The 12864-nt window shown below is 37.5% G+C and overlaps 1 protein-coding gene across 10 annotated transcripts in view; it reads left to right on the forward strand.

The window, feature by feature from the left end:
- The window catches only part of TTLL7 (tubulin tyrosine ligase like 7), a 158739-nt gene that overhangs the window by 78890 nt on the left and 66985 nt on the right, over nt 1-12864 (forward strand). For all 10 annotated transcript variants that reach the window (XR_014250159.1, XR_014250160.1, XR_014250161.1 and 7 more), the window contains exons 9-10: nt 1632-1790; nt 12491-12585. Coding sequence is in view for 6 of the 10 variants with exons in the window: in XM_082410102.1 (XP_082266228.1) it covers nt 1632-1790; nt 12491-12585 (254 nt within the window). In the remaining 4 variants the exon portion in view is untranslated. The remainder of the gene's footprint in view (nt 1-1631; nt 1791-12490; nt 12586-12864) is intronic.

Below are 12864 nucleotides of genomic sequence, written 5' to 3' on the forward strand. Positions count from 1 at the left end.
TTGATTTGATTAGTGGAATTTGTGTTTGGTTGTATCATTCCTGATTTCACATATACCTGCAATCTTGCCTCTGCATTCCTAAAAGTGTGCTGTTTTTTATGTAGAAAAAACACAGATTTGTAATCCAGAGTCTAAATATTCATTCCCCCTCACCCTGCCCCCCCATCCCCCCACCTATCTTGTTTCACATAGACACGTGCTACCATGCACTTGTTATTTTGAATAGAATTTTCTAAGAACAGCCTCTTGTGGCATCTCTGATATCCCCAAATACGTTCTGGGTTGGGATTCTTGGTAACAGTGAGGTTAACTTCATCTTCCATTTCTTTCTTTCATATAATAAATACTGCTTCCACCAGGCAGCTGAATGTTTGTGTCTGACCAGATATATGAGGTGGAATTCCAGAAGAATAATAGAATAAATATAACAATAGTAGTTAAGTTGCTAACCCCTCTTGACGGTTTACTCTGTTCTAGGCACTATGCTAAGAGTTTTACATGGAGTCTCATTTTGTCCTTCCATCAGTCTTTTGCAGCAGGTATTTTTGCTATTGCCAGTTTACATTTTAGAAAAATGAGACTCACAAAGTTTAAGCAACATGACTGAGGGTGCACATCTAACAAGTAGCAAAGCCTGGGATAAAGCCAGAAAGTCTACTTTGGAGCCATTTTCTAAACTGCCATGCTATATTGCCTATACCTGTAGAATGGGAGTTAAAAAGACAGTATATTCTAGGCAAAAACCAGCGAGACAGCTTTTCCACAATCCATAGCTTGTTCTCAAACTTCGGTAAGCCAACTTTTTCTTTTATTAGCATTAGTAACTCACCCTAGTAGTATTATGTGTTCTCACAGAAAATGTTGACAGCTAGTTTGTTAATTGGCAGTACTCTGATTTCAGATAAACCTTATGAACAACAGAATCATCACTGCACAGAGAAACCCAACTCTCCTAGATTCTGTCCTCTTGGCCTTTCAGGCTTTGTCTAAGTGGAGGTTCTATAATGTTGTTTCTGAAATAGTTTACTCTCCTTGGATTGTCTTCCCTCCCAACCCCTCGCCTTCTGTATGGTTTCTGAGAAGGCAAGCATGTGATCCTACCTTACTTATTTAACAAATACAAGCCGCATTCATAAAATTTTATTTGTTCACAGATGATCTTGAGCATTTACTAAATGCCAGGCACTATTGTTAAGCACTGGGAATGGGGTTGTAAATAATACAGACAAGGACTCTGTTTTAACAAAAAAAAGAAAAAGGTCACCTGGTCCTATGCTGTGTAGTGACACAGTAATGAATGATGTATGGGTGCCTTCCCTACTTCAGGGGTCAGGGAAGGACTCTCTGAGTATCAAGGGGCCAGACATGGGAATACTGGGGGAAGTGTGTTCCAGGAAGAGGGATCAGCTAGTGTGAGAGGCCTAGAGAAGAGGAGCATGGCTGGAGCACAGTGGGCAGGGGGAGAGTTGGGTGACATGAAGTCAGAGCAGTGGCAGGGGTTAGATGCCACAGAGCTTTGTGAACCTGGCCAGGATGCTAGTTTGTAAGTCCAGGCCTGATTTCCATGTATGTAAATGAGATACAAAGAAATAAGGCTTTTCATCTTTTTTTTAAAATCACAATCTTTACAGGAATTGGTGGTAAAGACTCTGATTGTAGCAGAACCTCATGTCCTGCATGCATATCGAATGTGCAGACCTGGTCAACCTCCAGGAAGTGAAAGTGTCTGCTTCGAAGTCCTGGGATTTGATATTTTGTTGGATAGAAAACTAAAGCCATGGCTTCTGGAGGTAAGGTGTTTCTTTAAGAAGAAAGAGAAGTGATCCCTATTCTTTTTTTTTTTTGAATTTTATTTTATTTTTTTATACAGCAGGTTCTTATTAGTCATCAGTTTTATACACATCAGTGTATACATGTCAATCCCAATCTCCCAGTTCATCACACCAACACCCCCACCCCCCTGCGGCTTTCCCCCTTGGTGTCCATATGTTTGTTCTCTACATCTGTGTCTCTATTTCTGCCCTGCAAACCGGTTCATCTGTACCATTTTTCTAGGTTCCACATATATGTGTTAATATATGATATTTGTTTTTCTCTTTCTGACTTACTTCACTCTGTATGACAGTCTCTAGATCCATCCACGTCTCAACAAATGACCCAATTTCGTTCCTTTTTATGGCTGAGTAATATTCCATTGTATATATGTACCACATCTTTTTTATCCATTCGTCTGTTGACGGGCATTTAGGCTGCTTCCATGACCTGGCTATTGTAAATAGTGCTGCAGTGAACATTGGGGTGCATGTGTCTTTTTGAATTATGGTTTTCTCTGGGTATATGCCCAGTAGTGGGATTGCTGGATCATATGGTAATTCTATTTTTCGTCTTTTTAGGAACCTCCATATTGTTCTCCATAGTGGCCATATCAATTTACATTCCCACCAACAGTGCAAAAGGGTTCCCTTTTCTCCACATCCTCTCCAGCATTTGTTGTTTGTGGATTTTCTGATGATGCCCATTCTAACTGGTGTGAGGTGATACCTCATTGTAGTTTTGCAATTACATTTCTCTAATAATTAGTGATGTTGAGCAGCTTTTCATGTGGCTCTTGGCCATCTGTATGTGTTCTTTGGAAAGATGTCTGGTTAGGTCTTCTGCCCATTTTTTGTTTGGGTTGTTTGTTTTCTTAATATTGAGCTGCATGAGCTGTTTATATATTTAGGAGATTAATCCTTTGTCCGTTGAGTCGTTTGCAAATATTTTCTCCCATTCTGAAGGTTGTCTTTTTGTCTTGTTTATGGTTTCCTTTGCTGTACAAAAGCTTTTAAGTTCCATGTCGCATTTGGTTATTTTTGGTTTTATTTCCATTTCTTTAGGAGGTGGGTCAAAAAGGATCTTGCTGTGATTTATGTCATAGAGTGTTCTGCCTATGTTTTCCTCTAAGAGTTTTATAGTGTCTGGTCTTACATTTAGGTCTTTAATCCATTTTGAGTTTATTTTTGTGTATGGTGTTAGGGAGTGTTCTAATTTCATTCTTTTGCATGTAGCTGTCCAGTTTTCCCAGCACCACTTATTGAAGAGACTGTCTTTTCTCCATTGTATATCCTTGCCTCCTTTGTCATAGATTAGTTGACCATAGGTGCGTGGGTTTATCTCTGGGCTTTCTATCTTGTTCCATTGATCTATGTTTCTGTTTTTGTGCCAGTACCATAATGTCTTGATTACTATAGCTTTGTAGTATAGTCTGAAGTCAGGGAGTCTGATTTCTCCAGCTCCGTTTTCTTCCCTCAAGAATGCTTTGGCAATTCGGGGTCTTTTGTGTCTCCATACAAATATTAAGATTTTTTGTTCTAGTTCTGTAAAAAATGCCATTGGTAATTTGATAGGGATTGCATTGAATCTGTAGATTGCTTTGGGTAGTATAGTCATTTTCACAATATTGATGCTTCCAATCCAAGAGCATGGTATATCTCTCCATCTGTTGGTATCATCTTTAATTTCTTTCATCAGTGTCTTACAGTTTTCTGCATACAGGTCTTTTTGTCTCCCTAGGTAGGTTTATTCCTAGGTATTTTATTCTTTCTGTTGCAATGGTAAATGGGAGTGTTTCCCTAATTTCTGTTTCAGATTTTTCACCATTAGTGTATAGGAATGCAAGAGACTTCTGTGCATTAATTTTGTATCCTGCAACTTTACCAAATTCATTGATTAGCTCTAGTAGTTTTCTGGTGGCATCTTTAGGATTCTCTATGTATAGTATCATGTCATCTGCAAACAGTGACAGTTTTACTTCTTCTTTTCCAATTTCTATTCCTTTCCTTTCTTTTTCTTCTCTGATTGCCATAGCTAGGACTTCAAAAACTATGTTGAATAATAGTGGCGAGAGTGGGCATCCTTGTCTTATTCCTGAACTTAGAAGAAATGATTTCAGTTTTTCATCATTGAGAATAATGTTTGATGTGGGTTTGTTGTATATGGCCTTTATTATGTTGAGGTAGGTCCCCTCTATGCCCACTTTCTGGAGAATTTTTATCATAAATGGGTGTTGAATTTTGTCAAAAGCTTTTTCTGCATCTATTGAGATGATCATATGGTTTTTGTTCTTCAGTTTGTTAATATGGTGTATCACATTGATTGATTTGCGTATGTTGAAGAAACTTTGCATCCCTGGGATAAATCCTACTTGATCATGGTGTATGATCCTTTTAATGTGTTGTTGGATTCTGTTTGCTAGTATTTTGTTGAGGATTTTTGCATCTAAATTCATCAGTGATATTGATCTGTAATTTTCTTTTTTTGTAGTATCTTTGTGTGGTTTTGGTATCAGTGTGATGGTGGCCTCATAGAATGAGTTTGGGAGTGTTCCTTACACTGCAACATTTTGGAAGAGTTTGAGAAGGATAGGTGTTAGCTTTTCTCTAAATGTTTGATAGAATTCATCTGTGAAGCCATCTGGTCCTGGACTTTTGTTTGTTGGAAGATTTTAAATCACAGTTTCAATTTCATTACTTGTGATTGGTCTGTTCATATTTTCTATTTCTTCCTCATTCAGTCTTGGAGGGTTATACATTTCTAAGAATTTGTCCATTTCTTCCAGGTTGCCATTTTATTGGCATAGAGTTGCTTGTAGTAGTCTCTTAGCATGCTTTGTATTTTTGTGGTGTCTGTTGTAACTTCTCCTTTTTAATTTCTAATATTATTGATTTGAGTCCTCTCCCTCTTTTTCATGATGAGTCTGGCTAATGGTTTATCAGTTTTGATTATCTTCTCAAAGAACCAGCTTTTAGTTTTACTGATCTTTGCTATTGTTTTCATTGTTTCTATTCCATTTATTCTGCTCTGATCTTTATGATTTCTTTCCTTCTGCTAACTTTGGGTTTTGTGTGTTCTTCTTTCTCTAGTTCCTTTAGGTGTAAGGTTAGATTGTTTATTTGAAATTTTTCTTGTTTCTTGAGGTAGGCTTGTATAGTTTTAAACTTCCCTCTAGAACTGCTTTTGCAGTTCTAGGTTTTGGATCATCGTGTTTTCATTGTCATTTGTCTCTAAGTATTTTTTGATTTCCTCTTTGATTTCTTCAGTGATCTCTTGGTTATTTAGTAACATATAGTGTAGCCTCCATGTGTTTGTGTTTTTTACATTTTTTTCCCCTGTAATTTATTTCTAATTTCATAGCGTTGTGGTCAGAAAAGATGCTTGATATGATTTCAATTTTCTTAAATTTACTGAGGCTTGATTTGTGACCCAAGATGTGATCTATCCTGGAGAATGTTCCGTACGCACTTGAGAAGAAAGTGTAATCTCCTGTTTTTAGATGGAATGTCCTATAAATATCAGTTAAATCTATCTGGTCTATTGTGTCATTTAAAGCTTGTGTTTCCTTATTTATTTCCATTTTGGATGATCTGTCCATTGGTGTAAGTGAGGTGTTAAAGTCCCCCAATATTATTGTGTTACTGTCTATTTCCTCTTTTATAGCTGTTAGCAGTTGCCTTATGTATCGAGGTGCTCCTATGTTGGTTGCATATATATTTATAATTCTTATATCTTCTTGGATTGATCCCTTGATCATTATGTAGTGTCCTTCCTTGTCTCTTGTAACATTCTTTATTTTAAAGTTTATTTTATCTGATATGAGTATTGCTACTCCAGCTTTCTTTTGATTTCCATTTGCATGGAATATATTTTTCCATACCCTCACTTGCAGTCTGTATGTGTCCCTAGGTCTGAAATGGGTTTCTTGTAGACAGCATATATATGGGTCTTGTTTTTGTAACCATTCAGTGAGCCTGTGTCGTTTGGTTGGAGCATTTAATCCATTCACGTTTATGGTAATTATCGATATGTATGTTTCTATGACCATTTTCTTAAATGTTTTTCGTTTGTTTTTGTAGGTCCTTTTCTTCTCTTGTGTTTCCCACTTAGAGAAGTTCCTTTAGCATTTGTTGTAGAGCTGGTTTGGTGGTGCTGAATTCTCTTAGCTTTTGCTTGTCTGTAAAGCTTTTGATTTCTCCATCGAATCTGAATGAGATCCTTGCCAGGTAGAGTAATGTTGGTTGTAGGTTCTTCCCTTTCATCACTTTAAGTATATCATGCCACTCCCTTCTGGCTTGTAGAGTTTGTGCTGAGAAATTAGCTGTTTACCTTAATGGGAGTTCCCTTGTATGTTATTTGTCGTTTTTCCCTTGCTGCTTTCAATAATTTTTCTTTGTCTTTAATTTTGGCCAATTTGATTACTATGTGTCTCGGTGTGTTTCTCCTTGGGTTTATCCTGTATGAGACTGTCTGCGCTTCCTGGACTTGGGTGGCTATTTCCTTTCCCATGTTAGGGAAGTTTTTGACTGTAATCTCTTCAAATATTTTCTCTGGTGCTTTCTCTGTCTCTTCTCCTTCTGGGACCCCTACAATGCGAATGTTGTTGTGTTTAATGTTGTCCCAGAGGTCTCTTAGGCTGTCTTCATTTCTTTTCATTCTTTTTTCTTTATTCTGTTCCATGACAGTGAATTCCACCATTTTGTCTTGCAGGTCACTTATCCGTTCTTCTGCCTCAGTCATTCTGCTATTGATTCCTTCTAGCGTATTTTTCATTTCAGATATTGTATTGTTCATCTCTGTTTGTTTGTTCTTTAATTCTTCTAGGTGTTTGTGAAACATTTCTTGCATCTTCTCGATCTTTGCCTCCATTCTTTTTCTGAGGTCCTGGATCATCTTCACTATCATTATTCTGAATTCTTCTTCTGGAAGGTTGCCTATCTGTTCTTCATTTAGTTGTTTTTCTGGGGTTTTATCTTGTTCCTTCATCTGAGACATAGCCCTCTGCCTTTTCATCTTGTCTGTCTTTCTGTGAATGTGGTTTTTGTTCTGCAGGCTGCAGGATTGTCGTTCTTGCTTCTGCTGTCTGCCCTCTGGTGGATGAGGCTATCTAAGAGGCTTGTGCAATTTTCCTGATGGGAGGGACTGGTGGTGGGTAGAGCTGACTGTTGCTCTGGTGTGCAGAGCTCAGTAAAACTTTAATTTGCCTGACTGCTGATGCGTGGGGCTGGGTTCCCTACCTGTTGGTTGTTTGGCCTGAGGCAACCCAACACTGGAGACTACCTGGGCTCTTTGGTGGGGCTAATGGCAGACTCTGGGAGGGCTCACGCCAAGCAGTCCTTCCCGGAACTTCTGCTGCCAGTGTCCTTGTCCCCACAGTGAGCCACAGCCACCCCCCGCCTCTGCAGGAGACCCTCCAACACTGGCAGGTAGGTCTTCAGTCTCCTATGGGGTCCCTGCTCCTCCCCCTGGGTCCTGATGCACACACTACTTTGTGTGTGCCTTCCAAGAGTGGAGTCTCTGTTTCCCCCAGTCCTGTTTAAGTCCTGCAATCAAATCCCACTAGCCTTCAAAGTCTGATCCTCTAGGAATTTTTTCTCCCATTGCCCGACCCCCAGGTTGGGCAGCCTGATGTGGGGCTCAGAACCTTCACTCCAGTGGGTGGACTTCTGCGGTATAATTGTTCTCCAGTCTGAGAGTCACCCACCAACTGTTATGGGATTTGATTTTACTGTGATTGCGCCCCTCCTACCATCTCACTGTGGCTTCTACTTTGTCTTTGGATGTGGGGTATCTTTTTTGGTGAGTTCCAGTGTCTTCCTGTTGATGAGTGTCCAGCGGCTAGTTGTGATTCTTGTGTTCTCGCAAGAGGTAGTGAGAGCACATCCTTCTACTCTGCCATCTTGGTTCAGGGCCCCTGTGATCCGTATTCTTGTATACTAAAACAAATGTTTTTTACATGTGTACTTGGCACAGTTGTTTCATTAACTGAGCAGAAAGAAGCCTGAATAGAGTATGTGGGAGGAAGAGAATGAGCATTCGGGGAATAGAACAGTTCCGAGAGTGGGTCAGTGTATTTGATCTTACTTTTCCCAAATTAGCACTGGGTGAATTTCTAGGTTAGGCATTTTGCATATATGCATGAATCTGCTTTTACTGATTTGTTGTCTACTCTCTCCACTATTTTCTCAGTCTCACAGCTCTACCACTTCGTGACTTCTGGTTGTTTTCTTTCCTCTCCGTGGGTGCCTGGGCTGCAGGACTGTAGCTCCCTGGGTTCAGTGTGTCTCCCCTTCACACTCTCCAAGAGGAGAGAGGCTCCAATTAGTTCATTAATCAGTAGTTAATACTTAACACCCCACGTGACATGAATTCTCCTTTAAGGCCATATTATGTGCCTGGGGCTCTCCTCATGTCTAGCCTGTCAACTGTGCCTTTGGGTTTGCTGCCAGACCCTGGTTTGGTCAGAGTCGTCATTATTTTTCTTCCATTATAAAAGATCATTTGGAAAATATAGAATAATATAAAGGAAAAATAAAAATGACGTCTAAGATTTTTGTACCTTTTCAATCATGTTTGTATTTATATTGTATACAGAAGAAACCTTAGAAGTCACACGGTACCACATCCAGCAATTCCCCTAAATTCCCTGATCATAGAGCATGTGGCTCTGATCATCGAGCTCCATGGTCATAGATCACATGGCCACAGAATACTGTGTTTAGGAAACTTTGTCAAGAAAATAACACCTACCTAAACAGTGTTTACTAGATTAGTTACATTTTAAGGAAAATATTACTATAGAAGATATCATCAACAACTACCTGTCCTTTTAAGTTGGTTATCTCTTTTATTGTTAATGATTTAGAAGTTAGAAGTTATATCTGTAATATCAAGGTTTGCAAAAGCAAATTGAATGAGTGATAGGTGAGATCAAGACATTCAAAATATATATTTAGGAAAGAACACTTTTCCAATTTGAGGGCTACTGGTTTCATTTGTGTGTGTGTTGAATCTACTATGAGCAAATAATGTGTGTTATATTTCCAATCAAATACAGTTCTGTCAGGTATTCAAATTTTGCTTCTGCCTGTGTCCTAGACATATGATAAATGTGAAGAATTTTTCTTATCATTTTGCTTCCTCCGTTCCTTGAATATGAAAGCACTTGACTGGACTATGGCCCTTCACCTAAGGCCCAACATTTTCTTCCTTTATTTTTGCTGTTTTCCTGTTCTTACTTTCCTTTCCTGTTTTTACCTGTATTTTTTTAATGCCCCTGCTGCTTGTCTTTTAGCCTTGATGGGGTGGGAAAGAAGTGAAGGCAGCATGCATGAAGTAGAACTGAAAGGATAGCAAGGAATAATGATTTTATAGATATTTTATTTACCTGTTTTTAAAAGCACTTGTTAACTGGAGCTTACCATTAGCTTGGTAGATCAGAATTGACTAAATGGTTCTGTATTTTTTAAAGGCTCAAAAATACCATTGTTTACATTCATGTTTCTTTATACTTTATTTTCTCCATCATTTCCAGATCAATAAGAACCACTAAAAACTCCACAATAACTTCTTTTCATTTTCTATTCATTCTTTCATCATTTTCAGATCAATCATAACCATTTAAAAACTCCACAATAACCAACAGCTGTGGGTAATGAACATTTATTATATCAAAACAGTTAAAAGAATCTTACTTAGATCTTCCTTTGTATTTTCTCCCAGCTACAATCATAGTACTTCAAATATACATTGGTAAAAACCTTTTGGCGCCATCAAGTGGAATTAGGTAGAGAGTGCCTCTGAGCATGTTAACTTATAGTTAACTGGAATAATTGCAGGCAATGATTCTTAGTGGCAAATTGCAGAAATTTTCAATCATAGAAAACATTTTTAGGGAAAAACATGGAAATTGAGTGGAGTATAAATATAATGCTAATATTTTAAGTATGCTTGAATTAATTTCAACAAATCATTGGGCCAGATGGTGGAGATAGAAGAAAAATAAGGTTGTCCTGGTCTAGTGGGGACTCAGATACGTGTTTATGGTAGTATTTACAAGTATAAGTAGGGAATAAGGAGCCAGCACAAACAGAGTGATTAATCTCTCTGTGTACATGTGTATATTTGAGAGTTTAAAAACAAGTCTTTGCAGAAGAGGGAACACCTGAGCAGAGTATTTAAGCCTTAAGTAGAAAGTGGGGTAGGGGTTGGGACTGGGAGAAGTTACTGGCCAGAGGAAACAGCACTAATTTAGGAGCACAGAATCTATTATGGAAACTTTTATGTGTGCATGAAATGATTGTGCTTATATTGATAATAAAACTGTGATTTGGATGGTTAATAAATAGTATTTATTAATTTAATTTGCTTTCTAATAATTTTCCTTTTTGCACGCATTTACAAGCTGCTGAGCTTTAAGATTCTAACACTTGTGGGTTTTGTTTGTTTTACAATTGGGTTAGGAAATGAGAACCAAAGAAGCCATCCACGTTACAGGGTAGAACTTGGGCTGGATGGAACCCTAATTTTCAGCGTTTCTTCTGTCAGCCATTTGTGGTTTTTCTTTTATTTTTTTCTTTACCTTTCTCATAAAACTTAAAAAAAAATCCAAAATGTTAATTGAATTAAGTTTTTCTACCTTTCCATGTATTAGTTTATTTGATGTGTAGGTACATTTCTTGATAGACCAATTTCTCTTACATGAGAGTAGAATGAAGAATCTGAAATAGAAAAGAGAGAGGGTCTGAGATTATGTTGTACCAAGACTGCCTACCATCCTGGAGGAGGGATATGCTTGGCAGAATTCCAGACTGCAGTTTTAGAATGAAGCACTAAGGAATTCTATAAAGATAGATAACATTTCAGTAAACCACTTAATCATCAGTTCAAAAATGTTTTTTTTTAAAATAATCCCGTTACATGTAGTAGCAGGACTGTCTTTGTTTTGCAAATTCCAGAGATTTGAATCAGTACTGAATGGTTGAAACTTTTTTCATATAAAAATATTACTCTACCCTTTCTCTGCACTTGTAAGAGGAAATACTTGGAGCTGTGAAGTAGTAGATTAATAAACTTCCTTTTTCAAATTTACCTGGAATAAATGGATGTTCTTGCAATTACCAAGCTATTCTCTTCCCCTTGAGACCACATCACACAGACAAGAATATGTTCATCACCTTCTAAATCAGAAATCAGCAAAGGCATAATATAGCAAGGCATTTCTCTATTGAAAAAAATTCAGTTTGCCATAATTCTATACAAGGAATACCAGGTAACCATCAAAATGATGACATGAAAGATTTTCACGATACATTGTTAAGAGAAAACCTTGGATTATAAAATAGTATATTTAGTATAGAGATATATTGGAAGGCAAAATGAATATTATAAAATGTATACATAGCAAATATCTGGAACACCATTTATCAAATGATTAACAAGACACAAGGTAGTGGAATTGCAGGTGATCTTTCTGTTGTTTGTTTGACTTCTGTTTCTAATTTTTCTGCAGTGATCTTGTGCCACATTTATAATTAGAGGTATTTGTATTCCTGGATGATTTCTTAAGTGTAATGTGGCATTTCCTTCAGCTGCCAGTTGCAAAATGCATGCTGTCAGTTATCTTGTCTTTTGTGGTGATGGTTTTGAATAAGATGACCCTCCTCTATGAGGAGTAGCATGCATGTTTTTTGAGATAGCCTGTGGAGTTAGTTGGTGGTCATGAAGCTAAGCTGTAGTTTTGAACTCAGCAGTGTTCTCACCAGTTGAGTTAGAGTAAGTAATTTTCTTAAACATCTGCTATCACAATTACATTTTCATAACAACAACAACAACAATAAAACCCAACAACAACAAAGACAAAAACAAACACTCCAGCTCTGAAGTGGTAATATACTGTACACTAGATTTCAGGGTATATGTAGTTACTTCTTATTTTTCTTCTTAGTGAAATCCTAGAAATGATGTGGGAAAGAAGAACAACCACAAATGGCTCAGTTATTCACATGAGTCCTTAAACAGTTAGAAAAACTCATAGAGGTTAGTTTGCAGCTACCTTTAATGGTATCCTCTGAGTAATTTCAATGAAATGAAATGAAAATTGATGAATTATTGTCTGACCCAGGTAGAAAGAAATAAAATTTATTTTTCAGGCAACAATAGACATATTCATCCAGAAGGTCTGAAAGCAGTGAAAAGAGGGCACTGATAATTTCAATATGGGAAATACATACATGAATATAATTATTACTATAGTGGTAATATCCCTATTATTTTTTGTTCCATTTTTATTATTGTTATTGTTATTACTGGTCCTCCAACCTTTTTGTCTGGATGAGTCACTTTAACTTCCTAAAGTTAAGACCTAGAGTTCATGGGGTAATAGATTGGAGAGAGTGGAGAGGAGGGAGAGGGCCGATATGCTGACTGAAAATCTGGAGCTAAGGCAGCAGGGGGAAGGGGCAGTGATGACAGTCAATTCCTTGCAACTCCTTGACTTAAGGTATTGGGGAAGGGAGGTGTGGCAATGGTGACTGGGCCATCTACCGTATAGTGCTTTGATATTTATTGTAGAGTCCTTCTACTGGTTGGGGATCCCACATTAAATTAACAAATTTGTACTGCATATTTATTGACCTACCAACATTTGTTTACTCATTGTTTTCTTTGTAAATTTCAGATCAATCGAGCTCCAAGCTTTGGAACTGATCAGAAAATAGACTATGATGTAAAAAGGGGAGTGCTGCTAAATGCACTGAAGCTACTAAATATTAGGTAAAGTGTTTCCTCCATCTTCTGGAATTTTTTTCACCATATTTGGCATAGAACAATCATTTGTAAGTGGAATTGTCTTGTAATTTTAGTATTTTGTATTGTGAATTTCTTGATTCCATTCTTCAAACCCATTTAGTTTTCTTCTTTTTAAATATCTTTTCTTTTTCTCCTGAGCTCTGCTTCTCCTTCTCCCCATATGATTTGAACCTACAGTAAATATACTTAAATTGCATTGTTGGTATAATACAGACTATGGGGTGGAATTGGAGAATACCTTAG

Source organism: Balaenoptera physalus (genome assembly GCF_965194825.1).
Source record: "Balaenoptera physalus genome assembly, chromosome: 1".
Lineage (NCBI taxonomy): Eukaryota > Metazoa > Chordata > Mammalia > Artiodactyla > Balaenopteridae > Balaenoptera > Balaenoptera physalus.